Source organism: Schistocerca americana, chromosome 6 (assembly GCF_021461395.2).
Source record: "Schistocerca americana isolate TAMUIC-IGC-003095 chromosome 6, iqSchAmer2.1, whole genome shotgun sequence".
In the NCBI taxonomy this organism is placed as follows: Eukaryota; Metazoa; Arthropoda; class Insecta; order Orthoptera; family Acrididae; genus Schistocerca; species Schistocerca americana.
The window spans coordinates 383,361,082-383,381,890 of record NC_060124.1 but is presented as its reverse complement, the minus strand read 5'-3'; the positions used below and the strand labels follow the sequence as shown (position 1 = coordinate 383,381,890).

Genomic DNA, 20,809 nt, shown 5'->3' with positions numbered 1-20,809 from the left:
AGTAAGTTACCACCTAGCCTGAAAAACTTAAACTCTACAGTAGTAGATTACAGTTGCATTAAAGATCCTATGTACACACACCGTTGTCATGGCAACTGTTAACCAGCACTTTTTTTAGGTACTGCAGTAATTCTAAAATTAAAGAGTAATTTTCATCTTCTACTTTTCTGAAGATAACAAAACGCTACATTGGACCAAATATGATATCTTTATTGATTTTTCATGCATTTCCTGTCTGTGGACTGTGAAACGCCGGAAGGCTAGTGATATAATGTCTCGTAGCATAGTCCAGTGACAAACGAGCCCCTCCAAGTGCGACATTACGGAACATTTTATTAGCATGATTTCATAAGTTCCGTATTCTTTTTGCCATAGCATTTGTGAAGCTACAATTTTCGTTTGGGTGTCGATACGCAGCCGATGCACCTAGGCCAAGTCTCGCAGATATGCGAGTTTACAGTATTGACTAGCGTATCTCTTTGGCAAAGATATTTTGCTCAATGTTTTCATGTTTTGTAAACAGACATGAGTGGGGAAGAAACGAAGAAGGTGTTTTTCACAGACGAAGAATGGGATAATATCGCTCTGTGCTTAATCCAACAAAGCCAAAGGCTGAGAGAAAATATTATCATCCCGCAAAATTTAGGACCTGTTAGGATCAAAACGAACGAAGAAAAATGGGTTGAAGCGGCGTTTGAAAGTTGTCCGTTTAAGACTTTGATGAGCTGTGTCGCTGGTGTGTAAGCAGTGAATCTCTCTCATTTTCTTACAGGGAAAATCATGGAACTAATATGTCAAGTTTCTGTTTTCTAGGTTATGGTTTGGGCGCTGCAATCGGTTTGTTTTCTGCAAGTGTAAACCCGACAATCGTAGGACCAGATGCAAAGCAACAGACTGCGAGGGAAGTTCTGCGTGAAATGAAAGGGACGACTCTCAGCTATGCAAAAAATTTTGCTCTTATCGGAGCACTCTTTTCATCTGTGGAGTGTGCTATAGAATCGGTGTGTCACAAAACAATTTTTTAATTAAGTGTAAAACTTTATTAGCCAGAAGAAATTTTTTAATATATAAATAATAATTTTCTTGAGATTACAATTAACATTAGCAAATCAGTCAGATAATTTACTTCCGATTTTCATTTTATTTTTATTCTTAATTAAATTAGATGAACATTTAGCTTTCAGTGGTGTTTTATGTGAACCATCTACATTGTTTACGATTTAGACTTGATATTTATACGTCGATTTAATTCCATATAAGTTAAATACTGCGATAATATCTGCTAACGAAAGTACTCATCCTCTGTGACTAATAGCTGCTAATGAAAGGACTCTCCTCTGTGATCAATAATTTCTTGTTTATTTCATGCACAACACATATTGTTGTCCTATCAGTAACATTTCGGGAATATATTAACAGTGTGTACATAAAGGGAAGTAATCTCATGCTCTCCTTGTATCTGAACACAAGTGGAATGAGAAATGTTGTAATAACGTAAGTAGCTGACTCAGGTATCTGAAAGATAAGCTAAATACTGGAACTGTGATACACAGTCAGTAGGACTAGCTGAAACATAAGACAAATAATACTTCACTGTCATATAAAAGAGTCACTGCAAAACTTCAATGGTCATTATGCTCCTCATTACAAAACAGATCATTTTCCAGAGATTACTTAATTTATGATGTATTATTATGTGCATATCATTGGCAGCCTAGTTGTAAGCAAAACTTAACCAAATATACCCTTTCCAGTTGCCTACAAAGACCATTCTTTTTGTTTGATGCTTTTTTGGTTAGGGTTGGGATGAACCAAAATTTTTTGCATGTTCTTCTTATTCAATTTCAGCTATGTTGTATGATTTGCCAGATTAATTTGCATGTCTCAGTCAGTCCTGCTCCATTGCCTCCACACTTGAAAAATTATCCTTAACGGTACTACGCTCTAAAAAGAGCACCATGAAGCAATAATCTGAATGGAACGGAAATCAGTAGATGTGACATACATCAGTTTCAGGAAACTGGATGATTTATTCAAGAGAAAGAACTTCACAAATTGAGTAAATCAGTGGTGCAATGGTCCACCTCTGGTCCTTACACAAGCAGTTACTTGGCTTGGCATTGGTTGATAGAGTTGGTGGATCTGCTTGTGAGGAATATCGTTCCAGTTCTGTCGAGTTGCCTTGCCAAACCGTACCTTGTCCAGCAAGGCCACTGGATCCCTCCCCAATTGAGAAAGCTTGGCAGGGCCGTGCAAGCATCTCAGGATTTTGACAATCTAATGTACCAGTTGGATAGAATTTGGCATGATATACCTCAGGAGGACATCCTAAAACTTGATCAAAGCCAAGGCAAATAATTGCTTGCATAAGTTTCAGAGGTGGAGCAACAAGTTATTGACTTTCTCAATTTGTGAAGCTCTTTCTCTTGAATAAATCATACAATTTTTCTGAAAAATTATTCATTTGTTTGCCTCTGCATGTATATCACATCTACTGATTTGCATCCCATTTGGATAATTCTTCTTTTTGTGGTGCATCCTTCTTCTTCATCATCATCATCTTTTTCTTCTTCTTCTTTAAGAGTGTGTGTGTTGACATGTCCAGTATCTTGATTAGTGAGATTGTCCACTAGAAGAATGTTTGAAATGCACTTCATCATTTAATTTTGGACTGTGAATTATTCCCCTAGCACTCAGATATTATAATATGTTACATACATGACTAGTCTATGCGGTAGTGTACAGTCGCTGTACTGCTTAAAGTGTGTCCTCCATAAAGATCTGTACACTCACAATACTGCTCTATTTGAATAACGAGTAAAGATCATTTATTATGAAAAGGACAGACCGCTACTCACCATATAGTGGAGATGTTGAGACACAGGTAGGCACAACAAAAAGACTATCAAATAGGTAAGCTTTCAGCCAAAAGTACTTCCTACTAATTAGAAAACAATCACACACACTCATGCAACTCAGACACACATGACCACTGTCTCTGGCTGCCGAGGTCAGACTGCAACCAGCTACGCATGATGGGTGAATCAATCTGGGAGGTGGAGGTCAGGAGGAGGCTGGAGCAGGGACGGGGAGGGACAGCATTATACGGGTGGGTGATATGGCTGGAGAGAGCGTAGGGCAACGAGGTGCAGTCGGGAGGGTGAGGAGGGATGGCGGAAAAGGAGAGAAGTAAATAGGCGTGGGCCCATTGATGGAATAGAGGGCTGTGCAATGGAACAGGGGACAGTAAAGGGGATAGGTGGATGGCAGACAGTTACTAACAAAGTTTGAAGCCAGGGGGTTACAGAAATGGAGGCTATATTGCAAGGAGAGTTCCCACCTGTGCAGTTCATTAAAGTTTGCGTTGGTGGGAAGGGTCCAGATGGCACAGGCAGTGAAGCAGTAATTGAAATGAAGAATGTTGTGTTGGATGGTGTGCTCAGCAACGGGGTGGTCCAGCTGTTTCTTGGTCACAGTTTGTTGGTGACCGATCATGCAGGCACATATCTTGTTGGTTATCATGCCCACATAGAATGCCGCACAGTAATTGCAGCTTCGCTTGCAGATCACATGGGTAGTTTCACAGGTAGCCCTGCATTTGATGGGATAGGTGATGATAGGGACCGGACTGGAGTAGGTGGTGGTAGGAGGATGTTTGGGACAGGTCTTGCATTTAGGTCTCTTACAGGGATGTGATCCATGAGGCAAGGGGTTGGAAGCAGGGGTTGTGTAGCAATGGACAAGAGTATTGTATAGGTTTGGTTGGTGGTAGAATACTACTGTTGGAGGGGTGGGAAGGGTAGTGAGTAGGGCATTCCTCATTTCAGGGCACGATGACAGGGAATCAGAAATGTGATGGAGAATGTAATTCAGTTGTTCCAGTCCTGGGTGGTCCTGAGTCACAGCGGGGAAACCCCTATGTGGCTGGACGGTGGCACTTTCGGAGATGGGGTGTGACTGGAGAGATAAGGCAATGGTGATCTGTTTTTGCGCAAGGTTGGGAGAGTAATTACAGTCTGTGAAAGGCCTCAGTGAGATCTTTGATATATTTCAAGAGGGACTGCTCATCACTACAGACGCGACACACGCAGGTGGTTAGGCTGTGTGGAAGGGACTTCTTGGTACGGAATGGGTGGCAGCTGACGAAGTGTGGGTATTGCTGGTGGTTGGTAGGTTCGACATGGACAGAAGTATTGATGTAGCTGTGTTTGAAGTGGAGGTCAACATTGAGCAATGTGGCTTGCTGGGTTGAAGAGGACCAGGTGAAGCCAATAGGGGAGACAGTGTTGAGGTTCTGGGGAAATGTGGGAAGGATATCCTCACCCATGATCCAGATCCCTAACATATCATCAATGAATCTGAACCAGATGAGAGTTTGGGAATCTGGGTGATTAGAAAGGATTCTGGTAGAAATCCCATGAATAGATTGGCTTAAGATGGTGCCATACAGGTGCCCATTTCCATACCCCAGATTTGTTTGTAGGTGATGCCTTCAAAAGAGAAGTATGTTAATATTGTCATTATTGCATCCTGGATTTTCCATTGTTTGTAAAAATCATTTATTTATTTGCTCTTTGCCCATGGACACTACCTGCTAATGTTCAGCTGAAGTACTGGATATGTTATACCATTTTATAGACTGACAGACAGGCTAAGAGAGATGTATCACCCGTGTTTCGAATGCATTTAGCTTGTTAAATTACATCAAAGTTCAAATACAGTGTATATATGTTAAATGTACAATAAAGGAAAACATGATTACACCTTACAGGCATTTATTACAATATAATATCTGACATCTAATTTCATTTTTTCACTCTTTGTGTGTGTGTGTGTGTGTGTGTGTGTGTGTGTGTGTGTGTGTAACACTTAATGATTTTTACAAAAAAAATTAATTATTATTATTTCCATAGTTGAATTCTGTAAATCATTAAAAAACCTTTTGCCTGCTTCATGTGGAGCACTTGCTTTCAGTTGGAGATTTCACTGTCTTGTGTGATAACTTTTCTTTCCTCCTTTTGCATGATCATTTAGTATTCATTAATGAGCCTAGTACCTCCACCATTCATTTCCCAAATTCAGCCAAATGGCATTGACCTTTCAGTCAACAAGGATTAGAAACATAATTTCCATTTAGTTTTCTGCTGATAGTGTCACTTTTGTGGACTTGGGCAGATTATTTGTGGTACTGCTTTTTTGAGTCCATTTGTATTCATTTGGTTAACAATTTTTTTTTTTTTTTTTATGGAAAATTTACTTTTTAATACCAGAAGTGTATGCATGTTTAAATTTCCCTCTCATGGAATATAATATAGGTGGTCAAAAGGGTAGTAAGTAGACCTGTGTGTGCATTTCCTGCTGGTGGAAATGTACTAACAAAACTCAGGAAATGCCATGTATTCCTATCAAGTCCAGTGCATGCACATCTGTACCACGGCCTATGGGCAATGGTGCAGTAGGTGTACAGGGTTAATTCTTGCAGGTGTAAAAATTGAGTTCCCAGCACTTTAAAATGAGAATCTACCAGCAAGGGAGCCAACTCTAACAGAAAACATTGGCATTCCAGAATCATTGGGGGAAGGGGTTGGGCTGACAACCTAACCTGTAAGAATCAAATTTTACAAAACCTAATGAAGAGATAGCCAGCCTGACCTGTTTGTGATGAACTGGCAGATGTCTCAAGGATTTGAGACTAGAATGGGGCTCTAAGGAAATTACTTGATCAGCTGGATGAGTACTGACTGGATATTATAGCTATTCAAGAGGTGAGATGGTTAGGTGGAGGAATGGTACAGGAGGAGGATCACGTAATATTTTACAGCTAACAGAAATAAAGATCACATGTTTGGTACTGGTGTTATTGTAAATAAGAGAAAAATCTTACTGTAGATTCCAAGGCAAAACACATAGATTGTGCATACTCGGCATCAGAGGGAAATTATTCTACTGTAATCTCATAGGTTCTCATGCCCCAACGGAAAAGAAGAGTGAAGATGAGAAGGATGTTTTTTATGATGAGTGGTATGAAGTAGACAATGGATATGCGAGAGGAGACTGTAAGATAATTTTTGAGTAAATCACTATTGTGTTTTATGTACTGAAATGTCATTAATGTAAACTGGTAGACTCATAGCTTCAAATATTAATCCATTTATTGAGATTTGAGCTTTGTTTGTTTCCAGCAGATGACCTCTGATTAATGACTTGATTGTTCTCTCTGTAAACTTACTTACACTGGTCCTTTTGCTACCCTTTGAAGCTCTCTTAATAACAGCTTTAATGTTAATGAGGTCATTAAATCTTAGCAAAAATAGATTTATTTCATAATTGTTTTGCCAGTTATTATTCCATTTCATTAAAGTTCTGTGTTCAACACTTTTTTTTATCAAAAGTCAGTTTTGCATGAAATCAGCGATTCAGTTGTGAATCTTTCTCTTCTTATTTACAAAAAAGACAGAAATTACTTAGCCATATATTGTTTGCATAAAATATTTATATGTATTGCATACTGATCCAGTATGCTTCACTGAAGAGGATTATTTTTGTTTTAGTATCGAGGAAAAAGTGACTGGCGGAATGGGACATATGCTGGTGGAGCCACTGGTGCATTGATAGGCTACCGTGGTAAGTCATTTTCTCTTCACAGTCTGAACCATAAATAATTGTTCATTATCATTAGTTCTATCAAATTGTGTTAATTGTGTTCTAATATATTTAAATTAAGAGCTCCCCATTCCTTACTGAGTGTCTCTCTCTCTCTCTCTCTCTCTCTCTCTCTCTCTCTCTTTCTCTTTCTTCCTCTCTCTCCCACACACAAACACATAACACATACATCCACACACAAGTGTATATATTGCAACACAGCACAATTCTTGGTCTTGCATTCCTTATGTATAGACCATCACAGAGACTCTTTTAGGCTTAATTGTGTCACCCACTTTCGTTTCCTCACATACTCCACAGTAAGGAGTTCACTAGTAGTTTTAAAACCCTGATGTTGGGAGCAGACAGAATTGTTATGGTTCTGTGGAATGACCAATGTCCCAAGTTCAGCAACTGATGAAGTTTGAGGTCTATCAACAATTATGAAAAGGATAGATTGCTACTCATCATAAAGATGAAATGTGGAGCTGTAGACATGCACAACAAGAAGTCTGTTACAAAGAGCTGTCAGCCAAAACCTTCTTCAGAAAAGAAGGAAAACACACACACATTCACACAAGCAGGCACCCCTCATACACACTAGCTCTCTGCTCAGAGTTGCCAGAGATAGCAGTTGTGTGCATGAGGTGTCCCTGCTTGTGGGAATGTGTGTAGTTAATCCTTCCCTTTCTGAAGAAGGCTTTGGCTGAAATCTCGCTGTGTAGTAGTCCTTTTTTGTTGTGCCTGTCTGCAGTCTACAGTCCATCCTTTTCATAATTGTTGACATTTCAAGCTGGACTTTCCATTGTTTGAGGTCTGTTGTGTGTTTCCATCACTGCTAGGCAAGAATAATGTGGTTTTGTTGTCTTTTTTTCTGCATTCACAATACAGTGAGTTCAGCCTCCAAATTTTGTGTAGATGTTATTTAATACATCCATTTACCATACGAAAGCGCTGGCAGGTCGATAGAAACACAAACAGACACATACATACACACAAAATTCAAGCTTTCGCAACAAACTGTTGCCTCATCAGGAAAGAGGGAAGGAGAGGGAAAGACGAAAGGAAGTGGGTTTTAAGGGAGAGGGTAAAGAGTCATTCCAATCCCGGGAGCGGAAAGACTTACCTTAGGGGGAAAAAAGGACGGGTATACACTCGCACACACACACACACACACACACACACACACACACACACACACACACACACATATCCATCCACACATATATAGACACAAGCAGACATATTTTTCCTGCGTGGAATGTTTCCCTCTATTATATTAATACATCCATTGTTAGATAAAATCTGGGCGGATATGGTTCGTTTAGTATACCAGTGGGAATGCAGGTGAGTATATATGTACTTCACTATAATATTGTCCTCGAGTAGTGCCAGGTCTTTTCCATCCACACTCCCATGCATTTCTTAGTGCTTCCTTGAATTATTATAAAATTTGAGTCGGGTATCTTATCGTACACCTGACTGCTCACAAAACTGCAGCTTTTGCTTATTTGTCAGCAATTTATAATTTAGGTATTTTCAGATGTTATTACAATAGTTATTGTACTTTCTGCTGTTTACTTTCCACAAACATATGCAGCTTCCATACATTTTCCCCTCGGGGGCTCAGCGTTCATTTGCTGCGCATGTGCTTGGGACCCTGGTGCTCCAGAGCTGGGGACTGGTAAGCACCACCAGTCCCCCATCACCATAAGCTCTGGGCATGCTTCAGTGACCACTGTACAGCACAACAGTGGAATGTTATAGAAAAAAAAAACAGCAACAACTCAATTTCAAGGTGTACTGCACTCCAGTGAGATGCCTGGCTGCTGAGAGGCACAAAGGATTCTGTCTAGGTGGACTCTTATCCCCTAATTGCTCGTGAGACCAAGGTGGAACTCTAGAAATGTTTTCCTCCTCCCAGTGGAATGGGTGGGCTGCTGGTAGGTAGCTCCACCCTGTCTTAACAAGAGGGCTCATATAGGAAATCGTTGTGACTCGGGGATTATTCAGAGGTCTTCAGTTTCTCATAACAGAACCCATGCTTCTGATTGTTAAAAGAAAGATGACCCCTTTCCGTATTCAAAAAGGTTGAAAGAGCATTGCTGGCACTTTAAAATCAGTCAAGTGATTGTGAAATGGAACACTGTTGGCTGAAATGTCTAGTTCCCAACAAATACAGAACCTCCAGAAAGCTAAATGCCTCAGGGAAAAGACTACTACACAGCGAGATTTCAGCCAAAGCGTTCTTCAGAAAGGGAAGGATTAACTACACACATTCCCACAAGCAGGGACACCTCATACACACAACTGCTATCTCTGGCAACTCTGAGCAGAGAGCTTGTGTGTATGAGGGGTGCCTGCTTGTGTGAATGTGTGTGTGTTTTCCTTCTTTTCTGAAGAAGGTTTTGGCTGACAGATCTGTGTAACAGACTTCTTGTTGTGCATGTCTACAGCTCCACATTTCATCTTTATGATGAGTAGCAATCTATCCTTTTCATAATTGTTGATAGACCTCAAACTTCATCAGTTGCTGAACTTGGGACATTGGTCATTCCACAGAACCACAACAATTCTGTCTGCTCCCAACATCAGGGTTTTAAAACTACTAGTGAACTCCTTACTGTGGAGTATGTGAGGAAATGAAGCAGTACACACCTTGAACTACAGCAAAGGTGTTGTCAAGCATAGATCTTGTAGTTATTCCCTAAGAGATACTGAAAGCTGAGTGGGCCCAAGAAGGGACTGCTGACATACAAAATGTAAGGAAAAGAGTGCATGGTGATCTAGTCAAGTTAATTACATTTAACTCCACAAAACTTTCAGAGAACATCAAGGCAGGTTTCCGTCAAAAACATGCAGATTTATGTCCCCAGTCCAATGTGCTGTTTTAAATGGCAGCACTATGGGCATATTACTCTCAGTTGTAAGGGCAAAGCCATTTGTGGCAAATGTTGTAAGGGCACTAATGAAGGGGTTTGTTGTTCATCTGCCCTGAAGTGTGTCAATTGCTCTGGTGATTACTGTGTCTGGCATATGGATTGCAGTATCTTCCTTGCAGAAAGAAAGATACCGGAGCTGAAAACAATGAGGTGTGTCCCATATGATGAGGCCAATAAGATCTGTAAGTTCGCCCAATCTCCAACATTGACTGCATCTTTTGCTTCAGCCATTAAAAAGCCTATTCCAATATTGAGTGCCACTACACAAATTTTTGTTGCTAGTGTCAGCAATACTGCATCCATTTGCCAGTGTACTCGTAATGCTGCAGTTGTTTCAGAGCCCATAGCCCTCCTGAGAACACCAAATAGAGCCACAGTTGCAAACTTTGCAGAGCTCCTGGTTCCTTCAAAGGGGTAGTCTGGTACACTATCCACCATTGCCTCTACCAGTGCTATTGAAGATTCTACAAAGCCTTCCAAGACTAAAAAAAGAAAACAAGAAACTTTCACCACTGGTGAAACAAGCAGTAAACCATTACACCAAGTTGCCGTCATTTGACCTGAAAGTTCTAGTGCTTCTGCTTCATAGCCAATGGAATGTGAACCTCCACCTGTTGCAGGCTCCCCACTCTGGCACAGAGACAGATTGAAATTGCAGCCTCCATGATAAATTGCTCCCGTACTACAGTGGGACATGAATGGGTTCGGGACTCATGGAAAAACTAAAACTATTAGCACAGGCACACATCCTGTGATTGTGTTTACAGGAAACATATTTTAAAGCCACTGACACCTGTGTGCTATGGAGTGATACCCTTCACCTTAAGGATGACCTGACTGGGGAAAGAGCCGAGGGAGGGCTTGCTATGTTTGTCACTAATGCACACCAGTCCTCTGCTCTCCCCTTGGTTACTGACCTGCAAGCAGCAGCTGTTGAAGTTAATGTTTGTCAGATCATCACTATCTGCTCACTGTATTTACCTCCACAGGATTCAAGGTCTCTTATGGGCCTTGTCGAACAACTTTCCTTACCATTTCTCCTACTGGATGAATTCAGTGCCCATAATCTATTATGGCACACAAACTCAACTTGCCATAGGGGTCGAGTTTTGGAGAGCATGATGATGTTTCAGTAGCTGTGCATCCTCAACACAGGCAATCCTACTCATTTCTTGGCTGCTACTGGGTCATCCTCAGCCATCAACCTCTCTTTTGTTCTCTAGCTCATGCAGACTCTGTTCAGTGGGAAGCAGTTGATGACCTTCAATTCAGTGACCACTTCTGATTGTGGATCCTCTATCAGATAGAACATCACTAAAAGGAAGCCACCAAGGATGGTCAACAGAAATAACTGGACACTGTTCAGCCAGCTGACCGCATTTGAACACTGAGGCAGCATCCAAGAGTGGGTGGACCGCACCACACGATAGATGTACAGCATGCAACTGACTTATCCATCCCAAAGTCCGTAGGTCACGTTAGGAGGCAACCTGTACCTTGGTGGACTGATGAGTGCTGTTAAGCAATTTGGGTCAGGTGTGTGGCTCTACAATGCTGCCCAACAGCAGACAACCTCACAGCCTTTTGAGTCGCAAGATCTAAGGCTCACTGCATGGTTAAGGAGTGCAAGAAAAGGTTATGGCACACTTTCCTGGACTCCCTATCGGTTCCTCTTCTTCTGCAAAAATATGGGAACCCATTAGGAGGATTTTGGTAAACATAGTCATTTACCCATTGCAGCAGTTCTGAAACAAGGTCCCTCCAAACTGCTGAAACTATAGTGTCTCCAAATAAAGCAAGGAGACATTGCCCAGACAATGGCAGCAATGTCTCGTGCCACTGCCAGCCAGGATCCAGCATTCCGCTGCTACCACGTGACTGTTGAGAGGGGCTAGTTGGTCTCCAGATCAGACGATTGTGAACCTTACAACTGCCCTTTCTCTACGTGGGAGCTGGATTCAGCATCATCTGAGTCCTATGATATTGCCCCAGACCTGGTACATCTTGCTTCACTATTTGGGAGCAGCATCAAAAGAAATCCTTCTCAAATGTTTTAATTTGATATAGCAGCCAGGCCACTTTCCCACTCGTGGAGAGAGGCCATTTTGGCACCTCTCCTCAAACCAGGTAAGGATCAAACATGTCCCAGTAGATACCAGAGATGAGACATCCAACTCCTTAATCACTCTCAGTGTGGATTCAGGAGATTTCGACCTACTGTTAACAATCTGACCCTGCTAGAGAGGGCTATTCAGCAGGCTTCCTACATAAACGTCACTGTTTCAGTACCTTCTTTGATTTTGGTAAGGTGTACTAAGCTACGTTGGATGCACAGTATTCTGGGGCAGCACCACCAATGTTGCTTCTGTGGCCTCCTCCCCGTCTTCATATGGTTGTTCTCATTTAAGGACTTTTTCTGGTTCTGAGTTGGTGAAGTGCTGTCAGCTTGTTTTGAATAGTAGAATGATATCTCTAAGGACAGTGTTTTAAGCATTATCCTCTTTGCCACAGCAACAGAAGTATCCAGTGTACAATAAAGAGTCCTCTGCCGTCCTCCTTATTTGTAGATGATTTTGGAGTTTCTGTTCCTCTTCCAGTATTGCAACAGCAACTCATCAGCTGCAGCTTACAGTGCAAAGGTTAGAGCAGTGGGCTGCAAAGACAGGTTTTCAAGTGTGTGTGTGTGTGTGTGTGTGTGTGTGTGTGTGTGTGTGTGTGTGTGTGTGTGTGTGTGTGCGCACGCGTGTGTTTGTTTGTGTGACTGTGTGTTCATTTTAATCATACTTGCCATATTTTTTAATTTACCTGATTTGCATGTGAGGAACACCATTCTGCATTTTGAAGAATCTCTGAAGTTTCTAGGCTTTATTTTTGACTCCAAACTGTCTTGAAAGCCACACCTCAGAGACCTGAAAACACGGACTCTGAAGGCACTGAATGTCGTTAAGTGCCTTAGCCACAGGCCTTGGGGACCAGACAAGGCATGTCTGCTGCAGTTTTGTAGGGCTTTTGTGCAATAATGGCTAGACTATAGGTGCACAGTGTATGGATCCGTGAGGCCTTCTTATTAACCTGCTAACATATTGTTGCTTATCCGTATGTGGAATACCTTTTCTCCAATTTCTGCAAGCAGCAAGGCCGCTTGGAATCTGCATGCTCTTTATGCTGGAGTCAACGTACAGCAAGTACGACCCCAGCTGCAGGGTTTTAACTGCCTGCCATCCTGTTTACTGCAGAAGCCCAGAGCAGTTTTAGATTCAGTGCAATACAGGAGATTTTGCACTCTTGTGTATATTTTTAATACATTATTTTAGGACTTTTTAGCTCAGCACCACATTGCTGTGGCTGTATTTATGGATGGGTTTAAACTGGAGGACTCCATTGGCTACTCTGTAGTTTTCCCGGAATTGTCCTCAAGGTCCTATGGCCTCATGACATTACTGTCTTCGATGCGGAATTGTACCTGATTTTGTGGTCACTGGAGCAGGTGAGATGTGCTTCAAGTGCTTAATTCCATGTCTTCCAATTCCTTGAGTGACCTTCACTCTCCATAATGCTTTTTTCCAGGAGATAAAGTAGTAAGAATGTCCAGTACACCTTCCTCCACCTACAAAGACTGGGGAAGGTGGTGTTCTCTCCCACCCTACATGCTATCACCTCACTGTTGAGATACAGTCATGCATCGATGGGAAAAAGAATGGCTGGAAGTGAACACTTGGGGTATTAATGGGAACAAAAGGGCGAATGGGGCTGTGAAGGGAGAATGTTGTTATCCTCAGATACTTCAGCGTCCCATCCCCCCTACATGGTATTGCTTCACTATTGAGGTACATACTTTGACAGGAAGAAGAATGACTGGAAGTGTGTAGTGAAGTGCACATCGTGGCCAAAACATATATCAGATATCTTGTATGAAGTCAGTTGACAGATACAACCTTCCATCCAGTCTCTCGCTCACCAGCCTGATCTTGAAACTGAAAGCGATAGATAGACAGTGCAAATATTTAAAAAAATGCATTTAAAAATGTAGGCCTTCATGAAGACACTGCTAGACAAATGTTTCACTCCCACACACACAAATATATGACACTGAAGTAAGCAGAAGACCACAAATAGCGCTGCATGTATGGAAAATAATGCAAGTCACACCTGTTTACAAAAGAACCAATATAATTAATGTCTATTTGTGCAGGACCTATCTAGTTCAAAATTTATGACTTTCCTAGTGGAGGAGACCTTTCTCTCAAAGAATCAGCACAGATTCTGGAAAAGACCACATACCTGAAACCCAGTTTACTTTATTCGCATAGTATATTTTGCAAATAGTAGATGATGTATAAAACAATCTTTTTCTTTCTTGCAGCTGGCTTGAAGGCAGCAATCATTGGCGCAGCTGGTTTTGCAGCATTCTCCACCATTATTGATTATTATATGAATAGATATTGAATAATTTGTTAAAATAAATGTTGTTATGTTTTCCGTCTTTGTTATTCCTCAATCCTATTCCATTACAATTGATTTTCTTACTGGAAAGTGAAACACCTAAGTGTATATAAAACGCTAACGTTATTGGAGACAGCTGTTTATTGTAGCCTATATGTTGTGCCAACAGCTTCTATCCTTGCAGCAACAATTAATTCAGCTAGTGGCTGCTGTTCTATAACATCCAATATCCTCGATATTTTATTACAGTTAAAAATTCCCCAGGGGCTGGGAAGTACACGCCCTATATCTCAAAATGGTTCTCAAACCATATACACACATCAAGTGTACTACATAGAGCCATTGATTGCACTTACAGATGTGTTTTTTGTTATAAAGACAAAGAATCTTAGGTTTGTGTAATGAGTTGAAGGAAAAAAATAGACCACAGTAAATCAAATGAAGACAAGTATATTATCATTTATGTAGAGAATAATTTGGAAATAAATTTATTTACTGTGGTAATATAGATTTATTGCCTCCCCCACCTCTCTCAAGTTCCCCTTAGTCACAATGTTTGTTTTTGCAAGCTCTCTCCATTACCAGAACTACTCTGCTGGAAGAGTCACACACAGCATAAGAAATGCTACACAAAAAGAAAATTTTCAGGATGCAAATTTCCTCCCTTCATATACAGAGGATAGTCATAAAGTTTTAATTATCACCTCATTGAGGAAAAATAAAGTTGTTTGTTTGTTTTCAAGCACATGGCTATATTGCTTGTACACACTGAAATCACCACACCACAGTACACAAGCATGCCCCTAGAGGAGTCGAAACTTGTACAGACCATTCGTAAAGTGGAGAAATATGCAGTAATTCATTTTTAACTGCAGTGGAATGTTGCAGCTTTGTCAGGCCGATCCAAACAGCTAAAGAAGTGATCTGACATGGCTTGGCACAGCTGCAACATCTCCATAGCTGCTGCAAATGATTCATTACACAATACACCACCTCATCAATGGGCTGAACAAGCTGTGACATGGAGATTCCAGTCTGTGCCCAAACTGCAGACATGTACCTGATAACAGAAGGTTAGCAATCATATGGAAAGGATAGATTGCTAGTCACCACATAGTGGAGGCACTGAGTCACAGACACGCACAGTGAAAACAATAATAGGAATATTTAAGCTTTCGGACGAAGTCCTTCTCAGAAGTAGAACTCCTCACTCATTCAGTGTAGCAGTGTAGATGCAGAACAGTTCTCTCCCCCCACTCCATCTCTCTCTCTCTCTATCTCGCACCCCCCCCCCCCCCCCCCCCCCCAAACTCACACACACACACACACACACACACACACACAGATATGGCTATCGTCTCCAGGCCGTCAGTCTTAGCGCCCAGGGGGAGTAGCCATGTGTGTGTAAGCTGCTGTGGTGTCAATATGTCCAAGATCTAATTCTGAGGAAGGACTTTGTCTGAAAGCTTAAATATTTGTAGTGGTCTGTTTCATTGTGTGTCTTAGCAACTAACCTTCTCTATGTTGTGAATAGCAATCTTCCATTTCCATATTGTTGTTAAGAACTTAATTATGGAGCTTTATTTCATTTAGGTGGTAATTAAAGCTTTGACTACCCCTGACATACTTCTCTTGTGACTGCGGTCTGACAAGACCAGAAAGGACTCAAAAACCCGCTGCCGACTGGGTGAGGGCCGCTGATAGCGAGTTGCAGAGTGTAGATAGGAGGACGACAGCTGGAGGAAGACGGACAATGGACAATTACAACAAAAGAAAAAGTTTGAATGAGTATCCAAGAGTGAAAACCTTTGGCGTAGCCATATCCAGAGATCATATGAGAGATACACTGATGAGCCAAAGCATTATGACTACCTGCTTAATAGCTTGTTTGTCCATCTTTGGAATGAAATACATCACTGGTTCAGCATATTAGGGATCCAACAGTTTGTTGATAGGTTTGTGGAGGTATTTGGCACTAGAGGTCTATGCGCAGGTCATGTAATTCGCATAAATAATGGGCCGCTGATTTGCGTACAATGGGATGGTGCCCAATAGCCACCCAAATAGGTTCCATAGAATTTACTTCAGGCAAATTAGCTTTCCAAGTCATCAGCATGAGTTTACTATAATGATCCTCAAACCACTGTGGCACAGTTCTGGCTCTGAGACATGGGCAATTATACTGCTGAAAGATGACACCAACATTGGGGGAAGACATCAAGTGTGAAGGGATGCGGGTGGTTCGCAGTTGTCAGCGTATCTATGATTACTACCACAGGTCCGTGAAATTGCCAGAGAATGTCTCCATAGCATAATACTGCTCCCACCAGCCTGTGTCTGTGGTGTGCCGCACTTAGCCACCACCGAGCGAGGTGACACAGTGGTTAGCACACTGCACTCGCATTCGAGAGAATGACAGTTCAATCCCGCATCCGGCCATCCTGATTTAGGTTTTCCGTGATTTCCCTAAATTGCTCCAGGCAAATACTGGGATGGTTCCTTTGAAAGGGCACAGCCGACTTCCTTCCCCATCCCTCCCGAATGCGATGAGACCGATGACCTTGCAGTTTGCTCTCTTCCCCCAAACAACCCAACTTAGCCACCGTTCACCTTGATGACAGCATTTGTGGAGACGACCATCAGCCTAGTGTAGCAAAAATGTGTTTCAGCTGAAGAACTGACACATTTTCATTGATCAATTGTCGAATTCTGATGGTCTGATGCCCATTGCTGTTGTAATTAATGATGCTGGGTCAACATGTGAACATGTAGGCGTGGTCTGCTGCGGAGCTGCATGTTCAACACTGTACGATGAACGGTGTGTTCAGAGACACTTGCGCATGCACTAACATTGTGCTCTTTTGGCAGAGATGCCACAGACCATCACATCTGTTACAGAACAGACAAGCCTCCGAAACCCATGTTTTGTAAAAAGTCAAAGATGTCCAACCATTTAGTGCGTAGTGGTAGTTTGACTGTCCTTCTACCTCTTTCCGTAGATGCTCACAATAGTAGCACTTGAACATTCAACCAGCTTCACCGTTTTCAAGATATTGGTTCACAGGCTCTGTGTAATAATAATCTGTGAAAGCTGCTTATCTCAATGGATTTGCTCATTTGCAGCCCATATTTTTGCTAGGGTGACCTCTGTCTGTGACCACTCTGCTTACATACTTTTGTTACCATATCACTTGCCCGCAATGCCACCAGGCAGCATCCAGCGTCACGGTGGGCAGTGGTCATCAGTGTGTGTATTGACAGTGATACACAGCACAATGAAATCATGACTGAGGACAGAGCCACTGTGCCACTAGCTGTATAGTGCAGCTGCAAATGTTAATTGTCGGAATAGGTGTGGCCATGTGGCCAGTGGTGCAACTGCACAGATGTTGCAGTGCTGTTTAGTGTCTGTGACTGAGTTCCGAGCCCTCCAATGGACTTTTAAAATTGCCAGCCCAAGATATGAGATCTCACCCCCCCACCCCCTGAAATTGGTATGTAGGGTCTTAAATGCTGTGGGGAATGCTTTGGAAAACAAACTGGTGACACAGTTGGTGTCCCGAAACTGAAGCCCGCCAGCTGGTGGAGGAAACCTAGGGAGGCTGGCAATGTGCTGGAGCATGGTGCTGTGGGCACCGATGGCCAGGGGTGTGGAGGCAGTGGTGAGAATTCCCATGCCCCCTTTCACAGTAACTGCTGTTGGTGTCCTGGAGTGCAAGTAGTACTCGTGCAGTTGTGGGCATGGCCAGAGCAAGCGTTCCAGGTTCAATGGAGCCACCAATGGTGATGCATTCAGTAGCTGTGGGTAGAGTTGGTATGACAGCACTCCAAATCCCTGGGAATGTCAACTGTCGTAAGGTGCTGCTCATGCATGGTAGCCACTGTAACTGGTGGCCACGCATCTCTTTCCCCTTATGAGCCTGCCCGCCCTGCTGTGCAAAACAAATAGCACCTGGTGTGGTGGGTCAATGCTTCCTGGGGCTTTGGGGCTAGGAGATAGAGGAGGATATGTGACTGCTGCCCATGGAGAAGCTTCACTGGGCTATGGACAGGAACTGGAATTGTCCTGTATGTGCTCAAAAACATTGCGAGTGCAGCTTTGGTGATGGTGCCCACCACTTTTAAACATTTGCTGTTTAAACATGCACACCATATGCTCAGTGTCACCATTGGAGAATGGATGAAAAGGCGAACTAAATGTATGTCTGTCTACAGTTGGAGACACCGAATTGTTTGAAAACTGTCACTGTGAATTGGAGCCCATTGTCAGACATGATGGTTCAAGGAAGGTTGGTGAGAATGTGGACAAGCACATCAAGTGTGGCATCGGTTGTGGACGCTGTGCTGACAATAAGCCTTATAGAGCCCAGAAATGGGCCCGCCATGTCTAGATGAATGTGGTCCCAGGAGTGACAGGAAGTTGGCCAGGAGGCAAAAGACCTGGGTGGAACAGCCTACTGCCAGGCCCAAGTGGGGTAGCTCCATACCATGGCTTCCATATTCTTCTTTAGTCCTGACCAGGAAGTTTATAACCTTGTGAGGGTTTCATACGTGACATACCCCAATACCCGCAGTGAACTAATTGCAGAACTTGAGAGTGCAGAGTGGTTGGGTTGATGACAAGGTGAGTATGCACCTCCTCATCAAGCACAACTTCGGTGATGACTGACATGCAGTGGGAGAGGTGAGCCCTGGCCCACCCATGAAGCACATAGTGTACTTAAGATAGCATCACAGATTGTCTGCAGCAATTCTAGTAGCCATAATAGGAAACCTATCCAATGCTGCCTTTGTTCCCCATCTATGTGGAAACATGAGATTTCATGCTTATCAAATGCTGGGTCTGGTCTCACAGGTAAGCAAGATAAAGCATCCATGTTTGCATGTTGTGCTGAGGCTTCTCTTTAATGGTATAATTGTAGCAATTGAGGAAAAGTGGCCAACACTGGGGCCATTGTACTCTCCACTTTGGAAACTGGGAGCATGTCCTGAAGAGCACTACCAGTAATCAATAATGAGCGTAAGGCTGGCCCTGAACAAGTAAACATGGAACTTCGTAATTGCTAAGATAATCGCCAAAGTTCCTTTTTCTATCTGTGAGTAGCTCTATCAAGTGGGCATCAACATCTTTGACACATGGGCAGTAGGTTGTTCAGTACCATCATCATTCTTATGCACCAGCACTGCGCAAATGACAGAAGAGAATATGTGGCTGAAACCAATGGACAAGTTGGGGAAAAGGGGGTGAGGCAGGGTGCTAAGTGCAGCAGACACTTCAGGTGTGTGAAATTGTTCTCACAGGCAGCTTTCCACCTGTACTGAATTCCTTTCTTCTGAAACTGGTTTAGTAGACACAAAATATGGCCCACTTGTGGCAGGGACTTAGAATAATAATTCACCTTACCCAAAGAAGCCTGCAGCTCCCATAAATTTTGAGGGTGGGGTAGAGACTCAATATCTGTGATGTTGCAGCCAGTGGGCTGGATCTCTTCTTTGCTGAGCAAGTGTTTGAAGTATCCCACCTGCTCCTGAAAAATCTGGCATTTGTGTAAGCAGCACTTGAGCCCTGTGTCATGGAACATAGTAAAAAGCATCCAAACATTGCACAGGTGGTCCAGACATGTAGCGCTTGTGACAATCAAGTCATTGAGATAGTACAAGCAAAGATGGACATGGTTAATTGTTCCAAGTATCTCTGGGCCAGAAGAGATCTCAAAAAACTCTTGTATTTTTTATAAATCAAAGGGAATGTAAATAACCGGGGGGGGGGGGGGGGGGGATATTGAGGCAAAATAGTCATCGCTGGACAACCTCTGGAACACCAGATACACATAAGTTGTATGAGACTTAAACAAGCAAGTAGGACTCCATCTTGTAGGTCTCGTATTTCCCGAGCAGCTCAATTCTACAACAACTGTAAACCCTCCCAGCTCTTTGGGTGGTCTGTAGACTTTCTGCAGCTACTCAACTAGAGAATTCTTCAAATACTAGTGTAAATATGTATAGTAATGGACTCGATTTAGTAGTAGACAATGTATATATAGGTATTAAGAGAGAAGAAGGAACTTTTGTAATACTGTCATCTTTCTACATCAGTGAAGCATTAGAAGGTCTTGCATGTCACTAACATATTAAGAGGTACACTTTAAATTGAGACAGCAAGGGCTGCAATTGTAAGCAAGCTGTTAAAAACCAGAGCACTAGGAGAGTATGCTTACGGAGCTAAATGCAACCCCAAATTGTAATAAAGGGATAGCTACAAGAACATGATGAACTTGAAGACCACAGAACTGCAACATTAGTGGGAAAATGAAGATGTGGCTGAAGTCAGAATCCTTATGGAAACATGAACTAGAAAAGATAACGGCTTTTATTCTGAGATTTAATGTACTTAAATTATCAGAATACATTACAGCAGATTACATCTGTCCAAGGATGACACCTTATGTAGCTAATACCATGTTGTGCTTTAATTGCCAGTGTTTTGGGGATATAACCTTCGAGTGGAAAGTGCAGGTGATGTGCAGCAGATGTCATTTAGTTGTCCACAAAGGAAATACTCCTTGTACAGTTCCAACCATGTGTGTAAATTGCTCATAACAACATTGATTGTGGAGCAGACAGTGTCTCATCTACGTAGAGCAAATCGAGGTCGTCAAATGTACCCATATTCTGAGGTGGAAGAGGCATTTAAAGGCTCCCTGCCACCTACTTTCATAAAGTTATTCCCCTCAACACTGAAGCAGCTTGTGCCAAAGAAATAATGGTACAAAAACAGTGAT

The 20,809-nt window shown here is 42.3% G+C and overlaps 1 protein-coding gene across 1 annotated transcript; it reads left to right on the top strand.

Annotated features, from left to right (window-relative positions):
• Positions 1 to 483: 483 nt before the first annotated feature.
• On the top strand, positions 484 to 14,063 carry LOC124619501 (mitochondrial import inner membrane translocase subunit Tim22). Its single transcript, XM_047145922.1, has 4 exons — positions 484 to 736; positions 814 to 1,001; positions 6,552 to 6,624; positions 13,948 to 14,063. Exons 1-4 carry the CDS (start codon positions 526 to 528, stop codon positions 14,028 to 14,030), a joined length of 555 nt encoding a protein of 184 aa, XP_047001878.1. The 5' UTR covers positions 484 to 525; the 3' UTR covers positions 14,031 to 14,063.
• The last annotated feature ends 6,746 nt before the right edge of the window (positions 14,064 to 20,809 follow it).

What these genes read in the sequence shown, in the direction of transcription:
- LOC124619501 (XM_047145922.1), top strand. Translation starts at nt 526, where the DNA reads ATGAGTGGGGAAGAAACGAAGAAGGTGTTTTTCACAGACGAAGAATGG. An exon ending in TTTGATGAGCTGTGTCGCTG is followed by an intron (nt 737 to 813) that starts GTGTGTAAGCAG and finishes TCTGTTTTCTAG; the next exon opens with GTTATGGTTTGGGCGCTGCA. An exon ending in TGGAGTGTGCTATAGAATCG is followed by an intron (nt 1,002 to 6,551) that starts GTGTGTCACAAA and finishes TTTTTGTTTTAG; the next exon opens with TATCGAGGAAAAAGTGACTG.